Raw genomic sequence first — 25,411 nt, forward strand, 5'->3', positions numbered from 1 at the left:
TCCCAAAGTGCTGGGATTACAGGCGTGAGCCACTATGCCCGACTCTGATCCACTTATAATTAATTTTTGTTTGTGGTGTTATATTAAGAGCTCCATCCCTCACTGCGTTTGTTTCTTCTGTATTGGTATCTGGTTGCTCCCCACCATTTATAGGGAAGATTATCTTTTCCCATTGAATTCCTTTGGTACTTTTGCCAAAAATCAGTTGAACATGTATGTTTGGGTCTCCTTTTGTTCTCTCTATCCTGTTTTATTGATCTATAAGTTGATCAAATACCACATTGAGTATTCTAGCTTTAATAGTGTGTCAAAATCTGATATTATAAATATTTCAACTTTGTTCTTATTTTCCAAAGTAGTTTTAGCTATTTTAGGCTCTTTACATTTCCATGTAAATTTTAGGGTCATTATGTCAGTCCTCCAAGACGACTTTCTGGGATTTTTAGTGTGATTGTATTGAATTTGTAGAACACTTTGGAGAGAATTGCCATTTTAATGCATAAACAAGATATATCTCTTTTTAATCAGGTCTTCTTCAATTTTTCTCAGCATTGTTTCATAGTTTTTAAATTTGTAGCTTTGTAGAAGTCTTGTATGCATTTTGATAAATGTATCATTTTTATTCTATTTTTAATGGAGTCAAAAGGTTTTATTTTCTGATTGTTGCTAATATACAATGAAACAATTGATTTTTGGGTATTGTGCTTGTATTCTTCAATCTTGCTAAATTAATATATTTCTGAAACTTTTTTATAGGATTCACTTTATATACAGTGAATTCACTTTATATAAACAGTAGTTCTAGGAACTCAAATAGTTGAGAGTTTTTCTTTATATTAGTGCCCCCCAGCTAATAAATTCAGAAAGAATGATCAAAATATAAAATACGTATTTTAATAGCTCTAATAACCCTTTCAATCTACATACTGATAAAAAAAATGCTGAAACTAATAGATGGAAAATTGAGGGGAAACTTTATAAACGGTGGATCAAGTTGACACTGTCTGAAGCTACTCACCAATTTTAATATTACTGGTAAATGGAACAAACAGACCTTATGTGTCTGCATATGTGATTTGATAGAATATTGCATTAGGTCTTTTTTATATCTCTGTTGTGGTCGTATTTATCGTTACTTTCTTTAACATATGAAACATACATAGAAATAGCTGTTATAATATTGTCTGTTGATTTCCATACTTCTGATAGTTCTGGGTCTGTTTTTATTGATTGATTTTTCTCTTGGTTGTGGATTATGTTTTCCTGTTTCTTTGCATGCCTGGTTTGTTGTTGTTGCTTGTTTCTTTATTGATGTCATTGTGAATTTTATGTCACTGGGTTCCAGCTTTTGCATCTCTTTAGGTAGTATTGGGTTTTGTTCTAACGTATAGTCTAGCTAATTGGAATCTATTTGATTATTTTTAGCTTTATCTTTTAAATGTGTTCGCACAAGTTCAGCACTTTAGTGTGGGACTAATTTATTTTGTTACTAAGGAAATACATTCCTGAGGACCCTACCTAGAACCACATGTATTATGTCGTATTTCCTCTGTGACTCTTAGGTTTGTTCTCACATATCCACAGTACTCACTCATAGACTCAAGAGGACCTTTTTTCAAAGCATATATGCACACAAACGCTCCTGCATACTGTTAGGCACAATCTTGTTCTCTCTCTCCCCCTTTCTCTTTGCTGCTCCCTCTTTTCAGGAACACTGCCTTCCAAATTCTAAGCATCTTTCCCCTGTCATCGACACCCCAAAACGCTTAGCTTTTCAGCTCACCAAAATTGTCAGGCTGTGTTAGGCTTCTCTATTCTTGCATTGTAGCCTAGAGCTTGCCTGTAGGTGGTAAAATGGTGTATTGCAAGAGTCATCTTAGTTTTTTGTTTCCTCCCTCAGGAATTACAGCCCTGCCCTGCCTTCTTTTTGGTGTCTTGAAATTGTTGTTTTATGTATTTTGTTTTGTTTTCTGTTTTTGTCCTCAGGTGGGAGAGTAAACCCAGTCCCTGTTACTCCATCTTGCATGAAAGCAAACTTTTACAGATTTGCTTTTTTAAATGTATTAGGTGATACAAGAATTTGGGGAAACAAAAGATAAAGATCTTCTGCTTAAGAAAATACAAGTGAGGCCTGGTGCAGTGGCTCATGCCTGTAGTCCTAGCACTTTGTGAGGCCAAGGTGGGTGGATTGCTTGAGCCCAGGAGTTCAAGACCAGTATAGTGAAAATGACAAAACCCCTGACTCTACAAAAAATTTAAAAAATTTGCCAGGCATGGTAGTGCATGCCTGTAGTCCCAGCTACTTGGGCCTGATATGGTAAGATCACCTGAGCCCACGGATGTCGAGGCTACAGTGAGCTGTGATTGCACCACTGCACTGCAGCCTGGGTGATCACAGAGTGAGACGCTGTCTCAAAAAACATAAGTGGTTTTTTGGTTATGTTCAAAAGTTACTTTGTTTGGATTTTGATTAGAATTTTGTTATTAACTATTATTTGTATAGAACCTTATACTTTGGGAAATTGACATTTTTAAATATTTAGCCTTCCCATAAAAGTATATGCTATGTTACTTTAAGCTTTGTTTCTAGCCCATCAGTGAAGTTGTATAATTTTCTTTATAAATGGTTTATTTATTTATTAGATTTTTCTTGGTATTTTCTTTTGTTTGAATAATTAATTTTTTTTTTTTCTGTTTGGTTATTTTGGAGTAATATTTATTTTATTTATTAACTGACACTGGCACTAAATTTTCATATTTAGTGAAATGAAATTTCATAATTTCATAAATTTTCATATAATGATCTTTTTGGTTGCTTTATCATTATTTTAAGTGCACTCTATATTTCATATGTAAGTCATTTGTGTCTTGGTATAGTTGACAGGGTTTTTTTTTATTCTCCATTAAAAAAAATTCAGGTTATCTTTTAAAATGAAAATGTATCTTTTTCTCTGTGATTGCTTTCTTTTTTGATATGCTGAGAAATCTTTCTCAGACCAAGAATATAAAAAACATTTTATTTTAGTACTGGTCCAGCTTTAGTTTTTTCCAAAGAGCTGTGGCTCTAACACTTTCTTTTAAAAAGTCATCTTTGTATCTAACTACATTTCTTTGTATATAGTTGGCACTTTATATCCATGGGTTTCACATTCATTAATTCAAGCAACTGCTGATCCTGGGGGAAAAAAAAGATGAATGATTGCATCTCTACTAAGCATATATTGACTTGTTTTGTTATTATTCCCTAAGCAATAAAGTATAACAACTATTTATGTAGCATTTCCCCTGTATTAGGTATTATTAAAAATCTCAAGTTGATTTAAAGCATATGGGAGGATGTACATAGGTTATATGCAAATGCTACATCATTTTATGTTAGGCGCTTGAGCATTGGTAGATTTTTGTATCCTTGGAGATTCTGGAACCAATCCCAGTTGGATACCAAGAGACTACTCAAGTGTGAATATCTTTTAAGGTTTTTTTATTTTTAATATCTGTTGTCTTAATACTGCTCCCAAAAGATTATAATAATTTACTTTTATAAAACATTGCCTAATCAGATTATCACTTTTATTAGATTTCTATTAAGTGTATTTTTTTCCTTTGTTCAACATATATTGACAGATGTTAAAAATTTGAGATTGGATTGGTATCTTTTATAACTAATTTTAGGGACTAGTTAAAGGCAGAAGTTTAAAAAGAATTTTCATGTAGTATTATATTGAGATCTGTTATGTCTGGGAAATTGAGAAAGTTTTCTTTTTTTTTTCCTTTCTTTTTTAGAAAATCTTAATATAAGTGACAGGATCAGAATTTCTTGGCTAACATCTCAGGGCTTTTTTTGTTGCTTTTTTTCCTATATTGATATATTTTATTAATAACCTTTGCTAAAGAAATTGTTTTTCTGTTTTTATAGTTTTGGTAAGCAGTTTGGAGGAAAAAGAGGATGTGATTGTCTTGTATTAGAGCCTTCAGAAATGATTGTGGTAAGAACTTTAAAGAATGCTGAATTGTTTTTGATATGCTTCAGTTTTAACTTTAAATGTAGTAGGCTTTAAACGCTTAAGGAGGTTTTATTACTATGACCTTTTAGAGATTTTATCAAGTAGCGTCAGAACCATCTACCAAGTTTATCTGTTTCTGTCTATTCAGACTTTTTTTGATCCTCAAGAGAGTGTGAAACATAATACACTTATATATAATTTGCAGATTTGGTGTTTTTTACCCCTTCTACCAGAAAACTAAAAATTTTTAAAAGGGGGCCATGAGTTTTCAAGTGACTTTTTTTTGTTTTTTTTTTTTGAGACAGTGTTTTATTCTTGGTGCCCAGGCTGGAGTGCAGTGGTGCAATCTTGGCTCACTGCAACCTCCACCTCCCGGATGTAAGCAGTTTTCCTGCCTTAGCCTTCTGAGTATCTGGGATTACAGGCACCTGGCACCATGCCCAGCTAGTTTTTGTATTTTTTAGTAGAGATGGGGATTTCACCATGTTGGCCAGGCTGGTCTCGACCTCCTGACCTCAGTTGATGCACCTCCTAGGCCTCCCAAAATGCTGAGATTACAGGCGTGAGCCACCCCAGCCAGCCTCAAGTGATTTCTTCTTTCCCATTCAGTTTCACTTTTTCAGTAAACTTTGAATTCTGTAGTCTGTGCCTGAGACTAGAGAGAATGAAGTAGAGAAAAGTAAAAAGACATATGATTAGATCCAAGTAAGAAATGGTCTTAGTGTTTTCACTTTTTAATTATTTTGAGATAAGTTTTTATTTAAGGGTGTATTTAAGGAATAATTCTTTATTTTTTCTTAAAAGAGCTAAGTTGATCTAACTTTAGAATATGGTTTTTGTTTGGTTGGTTTTTGTTTTATTTTTTAAGTATTAGAAGAATCAAGAACACAGCTTGCTTTTACCTTGTTCTAAGATGACCTTACTAGAAAATAGCATATACTGAGTGGACTTATTGTCCTACTAGGATCTCATGTAGATGACCATGTCATCTGATTAGATTTGAACTGTCGAGAAGAGAAATTGAATTCTTAATGAAGCATTTTAGTGTAGGGGCTTAAAACTAAACTACTTTTCCATTTCGTGGTGCTATAGTCAGATATCTTCAAATATTATGTTTTCTCTTTCCTAAACTGGATCGTCTGTATAACCATGAACTCACTATCCCTAATTTTACGTGAGCAACTGGATTTTAAGCTCTTACAGGGCAAAGATTATGTCTTATTGTATCTCCTAGAGTATTGCACAGTGCTGTCTGCAAAGTAAGTATTCAGTAAATGTTTCTTGAATTCAAGTTTGTTCAAGGATGGAGTATGTATTGTTTCAAATTTGTGTTCTTTAAGCACTGAATATATGGGATTCCTATTAGAGCCTCAGAATTCTTTCTTTTAAATGTATGTGTTGAGGAACATGGCAAGGAAACTGCCCGGGCAGTATTGATTTTTCTCACTTTTTAGTTGTATTTTGTATTTCTCATACTGTATGCAAAAGAAATACTGCTTTTACTTCAGTGTTATACATACTGTTTTAGTGCTTATTTTACATACTTTATGTAATATTTTCATATGAGGAGGAAGAAAAGGAGAAATCATAGGCATAGCTATAAATGACATTGTTGGTGCAATTGATGAATTCAAAATATGGACTGCAGATTGGATAATATCAAATTCCCTGAGTTTGATAACCATATTGTGGTTCTGTAAGACAAAGTCCTTATTGTTAGCAAATACATGTTGACGTATTTTGGGTTCAAGAAACATTATATCTCCAATTTATTCTTCAGTATTTCAGAAAAACAAGTATATAAAATAAAAAGTTACATCAAGTACATATATTTATGGCTGGTAGCTTTTAAATTTCAAAAATTTAATTTATTGATTGGTATAATTTTAAATGCTTTATGAGTTATAGGAGAAAACAATCCAAAATAGATGAAATTTTTCAGAATTGTTAAAAATGACTGGTCAAATGGTTTTGTCTGTTTGTACAGATTTGGATAACTCCACTGGTGATTGGAAATGTCTGTTACTGAACACATTCTTGATCACCTAATAAGTTAGTCATCTTAATCTGACACATTATAAAGTAATCTCCTTGTTTTAACTTCTTTTTTTTTTTTTTTTTTTTTTTTTTAAAGAAACAGAGCCTTGCCCAGAGTGGAGTGCAGTGGTGCAGTAGCTCACTGCAGCCTTGAACTCCTGGGCTCAAGTGAGCCTCTCTCCTCAGCCTCTCAAGTAGCTGGGACTACAGATGCATCCCACCATACCAGCTAATTATTTGTTGTTATTGTTGTTGTTGTTGTAGAGACAGCCTTGCTATGTTTCACAGGCTGATCTCGAACTCTTGACCTCAAGTAGTCCTCCCACCTCAACCTCCCCAAGTGTTGGACTTATAGGTGTGAGCCACCATGCCTGGCCCAAAGTATACTTTTAGGCAAGAAGCGTTATTTAATGTAAGAATGGTACTGTATAGTGATAAAAGGTTAATTGTATCAAGGTTACACAATCCTGAAGCTTTAATGCCTTCAAAATATATAAAACAAAAATTGTCCTTAGTAAAATCTGAACTAGACAAACTCACAATCACAGTGGGAGATTTTTAGTTTTAGTTTTTTTTTGTGATGAAGTTTTGCTCTGTCGTCTAAGCTAGAGTGCAGTGGCACAATCTCAGCTCACTGCAACCTCTGCCTCCCAGGCTTAAGTGATTCTCCTGCCTCAGCCTCCCAAGTAACTGGGATTACAGGTGTGCCCCACCACACCCAGCTAATTTTTGTATTTTTAGTAGAGACAGTGTTTCGCCGTGTTGGCCAGGCTGGTTTTGAACTCCTGACCTGAGGTAATCCTCTTGCCTCGGCCTCCCAAAGTTCTGGGATTACAGGCGTGAGCCACTGTGCCTGACCAAGAGATTTTAATATACCTCCGAAGTAACTGACAAAACCACCACCACGAATCAGTAAGGATATTGAGGATTTGAACCTCATCATGTACACATTTTACCTGAGACACATACAGGGAACACTATACCTATCAACAACAGAGTGTGCCTACTTTTCAAGTGTGCTTGGAATGTTTTTTAAATTTGACCATATACTGGGACATGAAGCAAGTCTCAAAATTTCAGTATTTGAAATTTTATAGTTTCTGACCACCATGAAATTAATTTAAAAACCAATTATAAAAACACAGCTAAAAAAAAATACAAATTCTGAAATTCAGGCATATGCTCTAAATTGCTTGTAAAAGAAGAATTACTTAGAAAATTAGAAAATATTTTAAATGAATAAATATGACCTATTAAAATGTGTAGAATTCAGTGTAAGCCTTTCTTGTTGTGAAATTTAAGCCCTAGTGGTATAAGAGCAAAGGCTGACAGTAAAGTGTTCATGTCAGGAAATTAAAAGAGCAGCATATGAATAGAAATCACAAGCCAAGAAATAATAAAGATCAATATAAAAATAAATATCAATGGCATAAAAGCAAACTTAGGATAGTGAGGATTGACAAAGGACAAGGTTGAGTCTCAGAAAAGACTAAGGAAATTGATAAACCCCTGTCAAAGATAATCAAAAATAAAACATGCCATACGATCAGTATCAGGAATGGAAAAGGATTGACTACTATGATCCAGCAAACATTTTTAAAATGCTAATAAGGGAGATGGTATGGAAAGCTTAAAGCTAGTAAGTTTGAAGTTTTAGTCAAATTCCTTTAAAAAAAAAAATCACCAAACTAGCACATACACACACAAATAGAAGATCTGCAGAGAAAGTGAATCTATAATTATAAACATTTTCATTTAGAAATTCAGACCCATGTGGCTTCACAGGTAAATTTTTCCAAACATTTAAAGAAGAAATAATACTTAGCATCTAACAGGAAATAGAAAAAGATTAACTTCTTTGCCTTATTTTAGGAGCCTATTATAATGTTTATAACAGCCTAACAAGGGCATTACACAAGAGCAGTATTATAGGTTAGTATTAAAAAAAAAAAAAATGTAAAAATCTAAATATTTTAGGTAGTTGAATCTCAGTGTACATACAAAGGATAAAACAACATGACTACATTGAATTTAGTTCCAGAATCGCAAGTTGATTTAGCATTTGAAAATATGTGTGATTCACTACACTGATATAATTAGAGAAAAAAAATCGGGTAATAATTTCTGTAGATGCAGAAAAAGCTCTTGATAATCAAAACCCATTCATGATTTTAAAAGCTTTTAGCAAGCTAGGAAGAGAATGAAACTTTTATAACATAATTGTTACCTGCAGAAACCCTATAATAAACATTGAAAACTTTCTCCCAACATTTGGGATTATATGAAGAAAGCTCACCATACCAAAACTATTGGCTAGGAGATGCATTTAGGCAGGGGAAGAAAGAGATTGGAAAAAAATGTAAAACTGTGATTTACAGAAGACATAATTTGTATGTAGAAAACCCCAAATAACCTAAGTGTGAACTTTTGAAATTTATGTCATTTCAGCAAGGTCGTTGAATACTTGTTCATACATAAAAATCAATTGTATTTCTCCTTACAAGCAAGTAGAAAATTGAATTTTATAAACATACCATTTATGAACATCAAAACCGTCTATATACATCAGATTAAATCTAAAAAAAAGTTGTAGGAGACCTTTACACAGAAAACCATAAAGAGTTGTTTTTAGATCTTCTTTAAATCAGTTGAGACAATATTTTTAAGATATAACTTATCTCAAAATTTGTCTAAAATTTAGTGCAATTCCCATCATAATCCCAGGATATTTTTAAAATGGGGGTAAAGGAATTGATCTGTAACATATGTCACATAAGGAAAGAAGAATACATTTACAAAAACTGTATGAAAAATACTTAAGCTGGGTGTCGTGACACACATCTGTAGTCCCCATTATTCCTGTCTGTGAATAGCCACTGCCCTCCAGCCTGGGCAACATAGACTCCATCTATAAAACCAACAAACAAAACACTTAAGATTAAACTTAACAAATGTGCAGAAACAATGTGTTTACCCCTGAAATCAAAAAATTAAACTTTAGCAAAAAAAGAGATGCCATGTTCTTAGGTATGGAGTTACCAGAATAAGGATATTACTTTTTGTAGTTTACCTTATGAATATAATGAAATCCCAGTGAAATATACCATCAGGTATAGTGTTTATTTTGTGTTTTGCATTTTGTGCCATTTAAAAGAATAAAAAAGCAAGGAGAACTGGAAGAAACCTGAGAAAGAAGAGCAATTTTAGGGGAGCCATGTAAATATTTTTATATACTAAAAACAATTCAAAAGGAGAAAAAATTTACTCTTTCCCCCAAAAAACAAAATACGTGATTTTAATATATGTAAAATTTTGGTATAATTCCACGAAGAATTATTATTTCTGGTGACTTTAAGAGACAGTATTTTACCTCTGCATTCCTAATGTAGTATGTCCCCTAGCACAGAAAGAGCCAGTTGTCTCATTGTTGGTGTTACTGGTGGTCTTTTTTTAATATTATTACTATTTTTGAGATGGAGTCTCGATCTGTCGCCCAGGCGGGAGTGCAGTGGCGTGATCTCAGCTCGCTGCAACCTCCACCTCCTGGGTTCAAGTGATTCTCCTACCTCAGCCTCCTGAGTAGCAGAGATTACAGGCACACACCACCACTCCCAGCTAATTTTTATATTTTTAGTAGAGTTGGGGTTTGACCATGTTGGTCAGGCTAGCCTCAAACTCCTGACCTCAGGTGATCCACCCATCTCAGCCTCCTAAAGTGCTGGGATTACAGGCATGAGCCACTGAGCCCAGCCTACTAGTGGTCTTTTTACAGTTTTCTGTACAGTCATGCACTGCAGAGCAATGTTTTGGTTATGACCGATCACATGTATGACAATGGTTCCATAAAATTATAATACTGTGTTTTTACTGTACCTTTTCTGTGTTTTGATACACAGATACTTAACATTGTGTTATAATTGCCTACGGTGTTCAGTACAGTAACATGCTTTACAGGTTGGTAGCTTGGGAGCAATAGGCCATACTATATAGCCTGGATAAGTAGTAGGCTGTACTGTCTGTGTGTAAGTGCACTCTATGATGTTCACACAATGACAAAATTGCCTAACAACTAATTCCTCAGAATGTATCCTTATCGTTTAAGTGACACATGGCTGTATATGTGTGTGTATAGATGCCCATTATATGTAACTAATTATAATTAATTTAACATAACACATATACATAAATCTATACATATATATAAATATTAGTATTCAAATTAGTATCCAAGATGATGGAACCAGGATGTTAGTGGTAATGTTGATTTTGTTAATTTAAAGCAATTATATATGTATGGGTAATATTTATGTATAAATTATGAAAAATTCTATATATTATGATACATGTAATTGGAAATAATTGAATTTTACAATTATAATTATAGTTAATATAACTAATAGATGCATAAATAAATGTCATTAGTAATCAAGATTTTTATTTTAGCATAAGAGTTGTGTAAAATTAAAGATGTTAAGAAAAACTCCAGTCTAAAACGTCAATAGGAAATGTCAGCATTGACACATGACTGTTTTTTTCTCTTAAAAGTATTTACCAAATTATTTCACCTTAAGAAGAAAAATGTGTTTCCTAGGGTTGTTCATTGCAAAAGCTTAGAAGCAGCAATATCCAAGTAGTTAAACCATTCCTAGTGGTTATAGAGCTCAGATTATGATGATAATAAGTAGGTGCCATTTCCCCACTAAAAGGACAACAAACCTTCGTTAAGTTAATGATTTGTAGCGGGTGTGGACACCAAGAAATGTATTAGATTGGGATTTCCTTCACCAGAAAGCAGAGAAATATTTAAAATTATTGGGCTTCTCTCAAAAGTATCAGGATTCTGTGAGTCTTAATACTTGGGGTCTTGACATGAGATTCTTTTTTACCTGGAAAGACTCTTCTATTTGTATTCATTGTCATTGCTGATAGGTCTGAATTTACTTCCACCACTTTATGTGCTTTGCATTTGTTCTTGTTCCCCCCCCCCCCTTTTTTTTTTTGCCCTCCTTTGTTTTAAGTTCTTTTTTCCTTCCTCTCCTCCCCACCATACTCTTGGAGAAATGGTCTCTTCTTTTAGTGCTAATTCTGACTATTTTTAAATTCCTACTTAGACCAGGCACAATGGCTCCCTCCTGTAATCCCAGCACTTTGGGAGTCCCAGGCTGGTGGATCACCTGAGATCAAGAGTGCGAGACCAGCCTAGCCAACATGGTGAAACCCCATTTCTACTGAAAATACAAAACAGCCAGGTGTGGTGGGCACCTGTAATCCCAGCTACTCAGGAGACTGAGGCTGGAGAATCACTTGAACCCAGGACGTGGAGGTTGCAGTGAGCCAAGATTGTGCCACTGCACTCCAGCCTGGGCAACAGAGTGAGATTATGTCTAAAAACAAGGAAAAAAAAATCAGCTAAACTGATAAAGAGTTTAATGCTAGTATCCAAATGTAATTTCTATTGTCCAGTATTTTAGCTTTGTGTATTCTGTAAATTTTGCCTTACTGTTTTATGCAGTCATTATTTATTCCTATTTAACCACGTATTTAATATTTTTTGCTTTTAATTATTTCTTGTATATGAGACCGTCCTAATGGTAACACTTGTGTTATGTTTAAAGTACACCCATTAAAAATTTTTTCCTGAAGATCTTTTGTTGTTAAGTATCTCAGGTATTTTTTTCTTTTTTGTCTGAAAATAACTTTATTTTTCTTCATTCTTGGAGGATTGTTTTGCCATTAATACAATTTTAGGAGGAGAATTATTTTTTATTAACACAATTAATACATTCTATTTTTTTACATTCGTTGTTTTTTGAGGAGTCAGACGTTAATCTAATTGCCTTCCTGATCTCTTTTTTCTCTCTGGCTGCATTAAAGGTCTTCTGTTTATATTTTCGCTGTAATTTGGTATCGTAGTTTTTCATTATCCTGTTTTGGATTTTTTGGACTGCTTTGGGCATCAAAAATTCTTTTTTTCCTTAAATATTGTCTTGTTCTGTTACCTTCTTGAACTTTTTTTTTTCAGCCTTTCATCTGTATATTCTTAGTTTTCCTATTTTTCACCTCTTCATGATGACTTTGTGCTGTATGTTGAGTAAATCTTCTGGATTTATCTTCCCAGTTTACTATACTCCCTTTTTAGTTGCATCTTAGTATGCCATTCAATTCCTTCCTCTCTCTCTTTGGTAATTTTATTGTCCTGTGTTTAATTTCATTGATCTTAATTCAGTTGTGTTGAGTCTGCCAATGAGCATGTCAAAGACATTCTTCATCTCTATTACTGTGTCTTTTGTTTCTAACATTTTCATTTTACTTTTATATTTTTCTTTTGTCTGCTAAAATTCTCCATCTATGTGTGTTGTCTGTACCTTCTCCAGTGAACCTATAACATATTTAATCATAGTTGATTGAAATTCTCTGTCTGGTAGTTCCAGCATCTGGATCCACTCTAATTTTTGTAGACTGCTCTGTTGATTGCTTTGTCTCTTGGCAGTGTTTTTTTGTTTGTTTGTTTTGTTTTTTGTTTTGTGTTGTTTTACCTTTCCTTTTTTATGTGAGTTACAATTTTGGATTTAATGTTAGGCATTGGGTATAGGGCTATAGCTTTTAAGCCTAGAGATGAACGCATTTCTACTGGAGTTGAGCTAGGTTTGGATTCTCTTGCTGTTATGGTTGCCTTCAGTGCACCAGTGGTTTCAAATTTGTTTATTGTTACTTTGTCCTTGAGTTTGCTGGAAGATTTTTCTCAGTCAGTGTTCCTGCTCCACTCAGTTTTAGGCCTTCTCTGTGCTCTTGTGCTTCAGCAGGGTCTCTTCATGTTCTCATCTCTCCAAATGTAGATTGCTATTGGTTGTTCCTCACTGCTTGCTAGCCTGGCAGTGGGGAGGAGGGCACTTAGGGCTTTTTGTCCTGGTCAAGCCTCACCTGCTTGGTTGCTGTTTATCATCTCTGGCTCATTTGCAAGTTTTCTTTTGTTTGAAAGTTTTTAAATTTTGGTTTTCTGTTCTCTAATACTGTCGGTATATTGGAGTATTTGCAAGTGTCATTCTGCTTTTTGGGGGGCTTATTATTTTTAATTATGTCTTGCTTCCTCACATGATTTTGATGTAGCTGGGATTTTTTTATGTTTGTCTATGAGTTCATATGTCTTGGAACTTTAGGTACAGTAATACTTTGAGGTTTATGTTAAAGTTGCATTTTTGTTGGCCTGGTACGGTGGCTCACACCTGTAATCCCAGCACTTTGAGAGGCTGAGGCGGGTGGATCACCTGAGGTCAGGAGTTTGAGATCAGCCTGGCCAACATGGCGAAACCCCATCTCTACTAAAAATACAAAATTTAGCTGGGCATGGTGGTACATGCCTGTAATCCCAACTACTTGGGAGCCTGGGGCAGGTGAATCACTTGAACCTGGGAGGTGGAGGTTGCAGTGGGCCAAGATTGCGCCATTGCACACCAGCCTGGGTGACAGGAGCAAAACTCCATTTCAAAAAAAAAAAAAAAAACCTGCATTTTTGTAAGGTAGTTTTTACATTTGTTGTTTCTGCTATTGTATATTAATAGTGCTGAATGTCTTCCGGTTTACTTGCATGCTTGAGGTATTATGAATTCAAACTACAGATCTGCATGAGGGTTGGCTTGTGGTTTTGAATTCTCAGGGGAAGGCACTTTTTGTTTAGTTGCTTCCCCTCTTCCCCTTTTCCCAGTGCCAGGCAAGTTTTCTTCCTGTCCCCTTCTGCTTATACCTTGCTTATCCTTGTAATGAGGATGTAGCTGTTTGGAATGAGCTTTATGAGTAGGTTTCTATTAGATTCCTCAGCTTTGGTAGAGTCTCTTGTTTCATCTCTTGTCTCTCTCACTCCCTACAAACATCAGAGTGAAAAATCTTTAGAGTTTGACAGAAACTGTCTGGTAGATCAAGGACTTTATTGGTTTCCCAAGTTCAAGTATTTTTGCTTTCACATCATTCTTGGCCTTTGGATTCTGTACCATTTGTGCCATTTCGGTTGTGTTTGTGGTTTTATTTTTTAAAAATCTTAACATTGTTTTTAATGCAGGCTTTAATGTTTTAAATACCACAATTCAGTTATATTCAGTGGGAACTTTGTTAAGGGCATTTAATTCTTTATATTCCTGGAATAAAAGTCATGATTAGATTTTTCTTTGCATTTGGTACTTTTCCCAAGATTTTGAAACGTAGAAAGCCTTTTCCTAAATTTATTTTACTTCCATTTTTACTCTGTAAAACCTTTATTGTTTAAATCTCTGCATTGCTCAATAAGTGGAAGATATTAAAAGACCTAAGAATCATGTAATGTTGGACTTTTTCCTAAAGTAGATAATCCATTTTATATTTTGGGATAGAGCAATATGAAGTTGGACTTTTTAGTCACACTTGGGTTTTGAGTCCTGATTCACCTACTTGTGTGAATTTACTTTTTTTTTTTTTTTTTTTTTTTTTTTTGAAACAGAGGCTCACTCTGTCACCCAGGCTTGAGTGCAGTGACACGATCTCTGCTCACTGCAACTTCTGCCGCCTGGGTTCAAGCAGTTCTCCTGCCTCAGCCTCCCGAGCAGCTAGGATTACAGCGCCTGCCACCGCGCCTGGCTAATTTTTGTAGTTTTCAGTAGAGATGGAGTTTCACCATCTTGGCCGGGCTGGTCTTAAACTCCTGACCTCATGATTCACCTGCCTCGGCCTCCCAAAGTGCTGGGATTACAGGAGTAAGCCACCCTGCCTAGCCTGTGAATTAACTTTATGAGACTGTACCATCTATACAATAGGAAAAGTAACTATGTAATAGGGTTATTGTGAGCCTTAAATGAGATAAGCTACAGTTTCTGGTATATGGCCTTGTGTATACCTTTTGAGGGCCTTATACATAATTCCAAGGACCTAATGTATTTGAGGCAAAAGGGAAAATTTAGTTAAACACCCATTTTGGCAAATGTCTTGAATATTAGGTGAACAAAGATGAATGTAATATTACATAATACAGTTCCTGCCTTAGAGAACTTGTTATCTTATTAGTGTTATCTTATTAGTGAGGTTGGTATGCTTAGTGCTATAGAAGGAATAATACCTTTCTGGAGTAGAGGAGGGATTGGTTGAACTAGGTCATAAGATGTAGGTAGGAGGCAAATATTGTTGGCAAAGACAGAATGGGCTTTTAGCCAGAAGTGACAGCTGCATATGTAAAGGTCTGAAGGCAGTAGAGAACATGTTCCATTTTTGAAAAGTCTAGGTGTGTATACACAATAAGCCAATTGAAGTCTGAGGAGTGGTATATCTTTTGTGATTATGGAAGAGATGGCCGTTGAGATAGGTAGTGTCTAAATGATAGCATGTGAAGACAGAATAGGTATGATAACCCAAATTGAAGAAATAAGTTACTTGGCATAGTATAAGTTATTTATATATAGGGGCACAGGAATAGTCACGTTGAGTTGGCTGCCACTTATTCTTGAATTCACACCTGAACAGAACAGATTAGATATCAACTCTTAGAAATCATTAGGAAATTTTGTGTATCTAATTAGAAATTTTATGGGAAAGCAAATAAGGGAGCAGCTTTTCCAGGATTGTACGTGTAAGATAAGATGATAAAAGCATTTTGGGAATGGAGTTTATAATGACTTTGAATATCAAATGTAAGAGTTTAAAATTTATTTGGTGTCAACATTAGAAGTCCCTTGTGGCATTTTGAACAGGAAACCTGAGAAATGGTGATTATCTATAAAGTGATTTGTCTGACCATACAGGATAGAATTGGAGAGGAACATGCCTAAAGCAGCAGGATCACCTCTTGCTGTAGTTTGGGACTGAGGAGATTAAGACTTGAATTAAGAAGAGGTGGTAATGGGAATGAAAGAGCATTATGGGAGGGATTTATAGAGAATTGACAATCTGAGAGAGAATTGAACTGAAGATTTGGAAGACAAGCAGGGTGCTAAGAATGTTGATATGATACAGTAGTCTCCCACACCCCCATATCTGCAGTTTCACTTTCCACATTTTCAGGACTGTGGTACTGTTGAAAGAGAGAGGATGAGAACACATGGACGCATAGAGGGGAACAACACACACTGGGGCCTTTTGGTGGAGGGTGGGAGGAGGGAGAGGATTAGGAACAATAACTAATAGGCACTAGGCTTAATGCCTGAGTGCTGAAATAATCTGTATAACAAACCCCGTGACACAAGTTTACCTGCGTAATAAACCTGCGCTTGTACTGCTAAACTTAAAATAAAAGTTTAAAAAAAAAAAAAAAGAAAGACCATATTCATATAACTTATTTTTTTTAAGAGACAGGGTCTTGCTGTGTTGCCCAGGCTGAATGTTAACTCCTGGGCCCAAGTGATCCTTTCGCCCCAGCTTCCCTGGTAGCAGGGACTACTGGCACTTGCCACTGCGCCTGCCCCCCCACATAACTTTTATTACAGTATATTATTATAATTTTATTATTAATCTCTTCTGTGCCTAATTTATAAATTAAACTTTATCATAGTTCTGTAAATATAGAAAAATACGTGGCATAGGTAGGATTTGGTACTGTCTGCAGTTTCAGGCATCTAGTGGAGATCTTGGAATGTCTCCCCGTCAGATAAGGGGACACCACTGTGTTTGAGTGGGTGCCTAGGAAATTTTTGGTAATATCGAGAACTCTGACATTAGCAAAAAGAGCAGTTATAGGGGAAAACTAAAACCACCATTTGTTATTTATTAGATGTGAGCTTAGTTATACAGGTAGATTTTTAGAGCATATCAATATACCTTTATAAAAATAGTTAATTTAAAAAATTATGGTATAGTCTGTGATTGAACAGGCAGTGCAGTCTTGTATCAATGGCATAAGCTGTTGAGATAATAGGTCTATATTCCTCCTCACCTTTAAAAAAATTTTCATCATTCTTAGCAAACTATCACAAGAAGAGAAAACCAAACACCGCATGTTCTCACTCATAGGTGGGAACTGAACAATGAGATCACTTGGACTCGGGAAGGGGAACATCACACACTGGGGTCTATCATGGGGAGGGGGGAGGGGGGAGGAGGGAGGGATTGCATTGGGGAGTTATACAAGATATAAATGATGAATTGATGGGTGCTGACGAGTTGATGGGTGCAGCACACCAACATGGCATAAGTATACATATGTAACAAACCTGCACGTTGTGCACATGTACCCTAGAACTTAAAGTATAATAAAAAAAAAATATATATATATATATATATATATTAAAAATACTCACCTTGTTTTAATATTTCTGGCCAAAGACAATGAATGAGACAAGGATTAAAATTTACAGTTAAAATATAAATGTATGCTTCTGACTGAAGATAGTGTATTATAATTTTCCGTGATGCTCTTCTCATTTTGAGAAATTATGAGTTACCTTTGTAATAAAATTTTATGGATGAAAAGAAAGTATGAAATGCCATAGAAAATATCTTTTTCTCTTAAAAAAATCCTGTAAAGTTTATAACTACCAAACTTCTAAGTATCAAATCTAATTTTGACTCCCTCTAAAATTAATAAAGATAAAATTGTATTGTAAAAAAAAAAAAAAAAAAAAAAAAAATTTTTTTTTTTAAATTTTTTGAGACAGGGTTTTTGTCCTGTTGCCCAGGCTGGAGTGCAGTTGTGCAGTCATAGCTAACAGTGGCTTTGAACTCCTGGGCTCAATCAATCCTCCCACCTCAGCCTCCTAAGTAGCTGGTACTACAGGTGCACACCACCATGCCTGGCTTATCTTTTCTCCCCCTGTAGAAATGCGGTCTTGCTCTGTTGCCCAGGTTGCCAACTCACCTTTAATAAGTATCACTGTTGTGAGACTGGAATGTCACTAATATCTTTGGGTTTTTCTTTGTCTACAAAGTAGAGATAGTAATACCTGCTTACAGGGCTGTTGTGTGAACTAAGTACTTAATGTATATGCATGCTGGCCTATTTTAAACTCCTAACAAATGTTAATTTTCCATTTTATTATCTTACTTAGAAGATGCCAGCCTTACTTGTGGCTATTGTCATGCATTAAGTTGAAAATTAAAGAATATTGCATAAAGTTTTCTTGTTTTACTTTTTAACAATTAACTAAAACCATAACCAGGATTGTTTGCTAAGTAAAATATGTTTATAATCAGGCATTTTGTAATTAGAGGAACTCTGAAGTTGTAATTATTGAATATGTAGGTGTAGTTAACAGCCTTCATTTCTGGTAAGTGACTTTGCTTAGAGGATGTATATTTATGTGCACAAGAGAGACTGTTTCCTGGACGGAAACTGTGGTCTCCAGATCTTTATAATAACATCACCTTTAATCTTTAACTCATGAGCGTTGTGCTATACAGACGGTTTTCTTGAGGCAGTTTTTTATAAGAAGTAAATGAAGCTTCCTTATGAGCCTGTTAAGACTCCATAGACTGTCAATAATATGGAAAAATTTGATATTTAATCAGGAATATGAACATGTGTTTCAGGTAGAGAATGCCAAAGATAATGAAGATAGTATTCTACAAAGGGAAATTCCTGCCAGACAATCCCGAAGAAGATTTCGGAAAATTAACTATAAAGGAGAGCGCCAAACCATTACTGATGATGTGGAGGTTAACAGCTATCTTTCTGTGAGTATATTTAGGAACACTTCATGAATCTTCCTTAATTTTCATATATAGTATCTTTACTTTACATGTATCTTTGGTAATACCACGCTGGGTTCTGTATGTAAAAGTTTGGGGCTGGTAAATATATAATCTTTTTAAATACTTCTGTTTGGTAAAATTGGTTAGGAATACTCTTTCCAGTCGGAGTTCTGTTTTTGCTTTTTTGTTGTTGTTTAAATAGTGAAAAAAGTTCTTAGGCCAGGCGCGGTGGGTCATGCCTGTAATCCCAGCACTTTGGGAGGCCTAGGCAGGCGGATCACAAGGTCAGGAGTTCAAGACTGGCCTGGCCAATATGGTGAAACCCCCATCTCTACTAAAAATACAAAAATTAGCTGGGTGTGGTGGTGCATGCCTGTAGTTGCAGCTACTTGGGAGGCTGAGGCAGGAAAATCGCTTGAACCCAGGAGGCAGGGTTGTAGTGAGCCAATCAGCCTGTGCAACAAGAGCAAAACTCCATTGCAAAAAAAAAAGTAAGCTGTATCTTCAAAAGTCTTTAATTTTGTAGTTGTGAATAGCTTCTTTTTAGCCTGAAAAGTAGTTAAATCAAGAAATAAGGGTAATCTAAAAAAATCATGTGTATTTTTGAGGGGAGAGGTTTCATAGTTACCAATTTCCAAAGTACGATTTCTAGAATATTAAAACAGTTAGTACAGAGCATTTCCTCTTGTTTGCATGTGTTAAAAATAATAATAAAAAGGATGATTGATTATAGTGAAATTCCCAAGGATGTGTTTAGTTCCTTTAATTGTTATAAACAGATATTTACTCATTCCATGTTAGGTGTTAGGAATAAGAAAGATTGTTTAGAGAGCTGTTTGTACTGGAATAAGTGTTAGAATTAAGACAGCTCTGATATTTGTCGCACAGGGTTTCACCGTGTTAGCCAGGGTGGTCTCGATCTCCTGACCTCGTGATTTGCCTGCCTTGGCCTCCCAAAATGCTGGGATTACAGCCATAAGCCACAGTGCCCAGGCTTTTCCTTATTTTTAAAAAATTAAGGTGCTAAGTGCAATGTATGCCCACATTTTCATTTCTGTAGAAAAAATGTCAAGAGGTAGAATTAATAAATGAATCTTTAATTGTAATATTCGGTTTTCCTTGTATGAGCTAGAGTGCATACATTGTGTTTGTTTTGATTGCTTGCTCATTCTAGTCTCAACTTCAGTATCTTCTTTTCTCACATTTTTTTGGTGTGCTGTCATGAATCCTAGACAGATTTCATATTTTCTTTATTAACTGTGGGCCATGCTTGTGAGTCATTTGCTTTTAGCCCTCCTCTGTACTGAGAGTTGTCGTCTTCTAGATATACTGATTTCCTGGGATCAGAAAGAGCAATAGGCATACTCCTTATGGATTCCATTTGTTTGATAAAGCTAAGTATAGGGGCATTTTTGCATGTATACCTAGTGTTAGATGGTGATCCTACTGAGTACTGTCAAGAGTTTGACAAATCATGAAAAGGAGAAATTGATTCATTTTAGACAAAACTGATTTATTAACTATGAGACTGGGTTAGAGAAGCTTTTTGGTCATGTTATGTACATGAGGTGTTTCTTGAATTAATGGAGTCATTTTTTCCTAAAAAGGATATATTTCAGTTAACTTAGAAAATACGGTATTGAAGGTTTCATTTACTTTTAATTAATGCTACCAATTATGTAACACCTGTGCGTCTGGCCAGTGTCCTACAATGTTGGCAGTTGGTCTAGGTAAGGATGCTATGGCTATGTAGCAAAAATCTTAATCATATTTATGAGAGCAGCAAGAAGAGAATTGGTTTAATGGCCTTTATAGGGTTATGTCTTTTGTTCTATTATCAGCAATTCAGAGAGGAAAAGATCAGGAGGAATCATTTCTTCTTTTAGACAACAGTGGAAATTTGAGTTTGTTTTTTCCCTTAGTGTGTAAACCATCATCTACTTTTTCTTGCTAGAGTGTTGAAGAGTAAAAAAAATTTAAAGATGTTACTGTTGTTTATCGTAATTATTCTTTAGTACCCAACTTGTACAAGGGTTTGTATTAAAGATTTTGCGTGTATTTTAATTATTTTCTAACTAAATTCTTAGAATGACTGAAAAAGATGATTTATTCATATGAAATATTTTTATAGTTTTGTTGTTTTATTGCTTTGTATAAACATGAACCCTAATCTTAATGTGACTTTTTTTAATGTACAATGAGCACTTCTGTAATAGTAATAACATTTTTGAAGCTCTGTTGAGTATTGCTCTTGAGTTTGCAACAATTTTTTTGATACAATTTCTTATCACTTTATTGAGATATTATTAAAGTTAATGCATTACTCATATTTAAAGTGCACACTTTGGGCCAGGTGCGGTGACTCATGCCTGAAATCCCAGCACTTTGGGAGGCCAAGGCAGGCAGATCACTTGAGATCAGGAGTTTGAGACCAGCCTGGCTAACATGGTGAAACTCCATCTCTACTAAAAATACAAAAAATAGCTGGACGTGGTGGCACTTGCCTGTAGTCCAGCTACTCGGGAGGCTGAGGCAGGAGAATCACTTGAACAACCCGGGAGGTGGAGGTTGCAGTGAGCCAAGGTCATGCCACTGCACTCCAGCTTGGGCTACAGAGTGAGACTCTGTCTCAAAAAAAACATAAATTTTTTTAATGAAATTTTGATTTTGATCAATTTTGACATATGTATAATAAACTTTTGAAACCATCACCATATTCAAGATTATGATTACTTCCATCACCCTAAAGTTTAGGGTTGTCTCCCTTTGTAATTCATCTTTTCTAAATCCCCATCTTCAAGCAACCATTTATCTGCTTTCTGTCACTGTGGATTAATTTTAGTTTCTAGAATTTTATGTAAATGGCATCATATAATGTGAATTTTTTGGGGGCGGGCTTCTTTCACTTATTATAATGATTTTGAGACCATTCCCTGTTGTGTGTATCAATTGTATTTTTTCCCCTCTCTTATTGGTGTGTATTACTTCATTATATGAATATACCACAATTTGTTTCTCTGTTTGCCAGTTTATGAATATTTACATTGTTCCAGTTTTGAGCAATTGCAAATAAAGCTACTATGAACATTTATGTACAAATCTTTGTTGATACATATACTTCCATGTCTCTTAGGTTAATACCCAAGAGTGGGTGACTGGTCGTATGGCATATGTATGCTTAATTTTATAAGAAACTACCAAAATTGTTATTTAGTGTGGCTGTTGCATTTTACGTAATTTGTGTTCTTTGAAAATGACAGTTACCACATCCTCACCAACACTTGGTATTGTCAGATTTTATTATTATTTTTTAAAATTTTAAGAGTTATATAGTGGTATCTTATTTTGATTTTAATTTACATATCCCTGATGACTTACAGTGTTGAGCCTCTTTTCATGTTCTTATTAGTCATTTGTATATTCATATTCCTTTGTAAAATATTCAAATATGTTTAGCGTTTACAACAAATTTAAATGTCTTCATATAGTCTCAGAAATTTCAGAGCTTTGATCTTTGAGGCAGATGACTTTGGTATTTAGATAGCAGAAAGGTGATCAAGAGCAATATTTAGTGAGCAGGATGAGTAATCAAGCCAAGTATAAAAAGTCCAGTATTTAGATGAGCCATCTATCTTGAATTCTTGCTTCACTAACTGAATGCTGACAGTTCATCTAAATCTTTGGTGCTTCACCTCTAAAAATGAGGATATTGTAATACCAGGTTTGCCTGTCTTAGTGGGGGGGTGGTTGAAATTTTTAGAACATGTGTGTATATTCACAGTCTAATCAGTCAATAATATCTACAGATTCTTCCTTTCACTTGTTTCAGAATTTGTGCTTTTCACTTAATTTGCCCATGTCATTTCTTTACTGTTCACCTTTTTCTTTATAGGACTGTTGTAATAGCATCTCTCAAATTCTCCCAGCCACCTTTCACTGTAAAAGCAGTATTGTTTCATTTTAGGAGATTTTGAAAAATTAAAAAACCTGAAAAGCATTGTTTAATTTCTTTATCAGAAGATATCTACTTAATCAGTTTATTTCTTTGATTTAAAATTTTTTCTTCTCTCTGAACTTGTTTCCCTATCGCTAGCCCTGCTTTCTACATCCTCCCCTTTACCCTTGCCGGTAACTAGTCCATTTATTTTGCTTCTGTCAGTTCTAAGTGAAGCTCTAACAGTGTCACTTGTTTTAAACTCTTAAATCTGTTATGGCCTACCACCAGTTATCAGAAAAATTCCAGTGATCTAGCATGCAAGGAAATCCATAGTCTAGACCAGTCCTGTTTAATAGAATTTTCTGTTATGATGGAAATGTTTTATGTCTGTGCCATCGAAATTGATAGCAGCTAGCTAGCCATAGTATTGAGCTATTGAGCACAATTTACAAGTAAATAACCACATGTCACTAGTTGGACAGCACAGATCTGGACTTTGTTCACTTCTCCAACTTTATCTTTTACCTGTTTTCTATGTATTTCCTATTTTTTGGCCATACTGAACAAGCTTGCTGACCCTTGAAGAAACCATGTGTTTATGTACATCTCTTGTATATACAATTCCTTTTACTTAAAATGTATTTTTATTCTTTGTCCTCTGAACAAAAGTCTCAAGACTTAATTTCACATCATGTCATGGAAGACTCTGATTTTTTTCTTGGGAAGGATTAAGCACATATCTGCACTCCCATAATGTCTTGTTTATGTGCCTGTAAGCACTCATTATGCTGAGTATAATTACAATTATACTATATTGCAGTATAATTGTTTATTTAAATATCTCTCTCATCAGAATGGATGCTCCTAGAAGATGTCAACTGTCATAATTGTAACCTTAGAGTATAAAAGAAAATAAGAGTGCCTGTTCTCTCAGCTTGCTTAGCATCCTGTGTAACTTTGGGCAAGTTGTATGACCTTTGTATGTCTGTCTTGATAGATAACTTATAAATTTATAAAAGGATTAAGTGAGATAATATATAAAAAGGGCTCTGCCTAGTGTCTGGTGCTCTGAAAAATAGTAATGTTAGTAGCATCCTATTGCTGTTGTTATTATTGTAAATATTCAAAAAACCTTTGTTCCTATTGCTTACAAAATACTATTATTATTTATTCCATACCTGGATGTAAAAAGTGCTTTCCAAAATGTGTAAATATATTAAAGTAAATGTAAACAAGTAAGCTAAAGAATCCGAACAAAGGGAGAATAAAGGTAAGAAAAGTTAAATCAAGTTAGCTTGAAGTTAGAACAATCAGACAATTAAAATTTACCCTCAGAATCATTCACTTTGAACAAGTAATTTCTTTGTCCAATCTTAAAAGATAAAAGCAGTTACAAAATTTATATGAAAGTCACTGGATGAATCGCTTTACTGTATAGAATGAGTAGCTAGAAGCCAATCAAATGAGATGGAGAATGTCTACCTAGAAATGATGAATCTGATTTTGGAATTAATTACTTGTAGGCCTGTTTGATAGTAGTGAGCAAGGCCATTTGTTTAGCCCAAAACAATCTCCAGGACATGGGAAGAAAATACTCTTATCTTATCCTTTTAAGTTTCTGGGGATTTTGTGTATATTTCATAATGAATACAAAATATTTTGCCAGTAACACATGTATTAATTTTTAAATACATTATGTATGTTATAAATGTAACTCATTTTTATCCCCAGTGCTATTTGTGATTTTTAAAAGTTTTGAGGCCAAATGCAGTGGCTCATACCTAATTCTAGCACTTTGAGATGCCAAGATGGAAGAATCACCTGAAGCCAGGAGTTTGAAACCAAGCTGTGCAACAAAGCAAGACCCTGTCTCTACAAGAAAAGAAAAAAAAAAAGTAAAAAGAAAAATTAAGAATCTTGAGAGTATATGGTATATAAATCCTTTTCTTATTTAGCTCCAGTTTACCTTTTCAGCTTTCTGCCCCATTATGTTTGAGGTCCCTACTTTTGGTCCTGTTCTCTTTACCTGGAAGGCTTATTTACCTTAATGTAATTCTATCCTTTGATGAGTCACTTTGAATCTTGCCACTTCCTCCTTGTATCCAGAATGGGCTTCTATCATATTCTTCTGACAAAGTCGTTCAGCTCCCGAGAGTCCATTCATCCATGACCTCTTTAGAGAAGCCTTTTCTGACATTTCCTGTTCATAGAGTGCACTTCTCTTCGTTGGTCCCATAGGATAGTACTTGCATGAAGTGTGCCCATATTATTCTACACTATTCTGAGATAAAAAATGGAATTAACAGTTTATTTAAGAATGTTTTAAATGCCTGTATTTTTTATATAATGTTCATTGTTTCATTTTAAATAGCATGTAACAGTAAACATTTTGAAATGTGGTGAATTGAATTTTTTTGAGACGGAGTCTCACACTGTTGCCCAGGCTGGAGTGCAATGGCACGATCTTGGCCTCCCAAAGTGCTGGAATTACGGGCATGAACCACCACGCCTGGCCTGTGAGTTGAATTTTTAATATTGGTACATATGTAGAGTTAAATGGTAAAATTAAACCGGGACCAATAAACATGAAACATCTTGGTTTCACCAAATGTGCCTTTCTTTGACTTGATTCTCTAGAATATCAGATTTCATTTGTGCTCATTTTTATAGAAATCTGATTGAGCCAAATATGAATCTGAACATGCTTCAAAGGTTTAAAAAACTTTGTTGGTGTTTGCCTACTTTAGTTAAGAAATTATAGTCCTTCTCCTTGATTTCTCCTTCCTTTTGCTAC

The 25,411-nt window shown here is 34.8% G+C and overlaps 1 protein-coding gene across 3 annotated transcripts in view; it reads left to right on the top strand.

Moving 5' to 3' along the window:
• The window catches only part of RAPGEF6 (Rap guanine nucleotide exchange factor 6), a 234,450-nt gene that overhangs the window by 78,914 nt on the left and 130,125 nt on the right, over positions 1-25,411 (top strand). For 2 of the 3 annotated variants that reach the window (XM_010381558.2, XM_010381559.2), the window contains exons 5-6: positions 3,917-3,986; positions 18,519-18,662. In XM_010381558.2, the coding sequence (XP_010379860.2) occupies positions 3,917-3,986; positions 18,519-18,662 (214 nt within the window). The remainder of the gene's footprint in view (positions 1-3,916; positions 3,987-18,518; positions 18,663-25,411) is intronic. The other variant, XM_030926750.1, reaches the window with a different exon arrangement.

Source organism: Rhinopithecus roxellana, chromosome 3, assembly GCF_007565055.1.
Source record: "Rhinopithecus roxellana isolate Shanxi Qingling chromosome 3, ASM756505v1, whole genome shotgun sequence".
In the NCBI taxonomy this organism is placed as follows: domain Eukaryota; kingdom Metazoa; phylum Chordata; class Mammalia; order Primates; family Cercopithecidae; genus Rhinopithecus; species Rhinopithecus roxellana.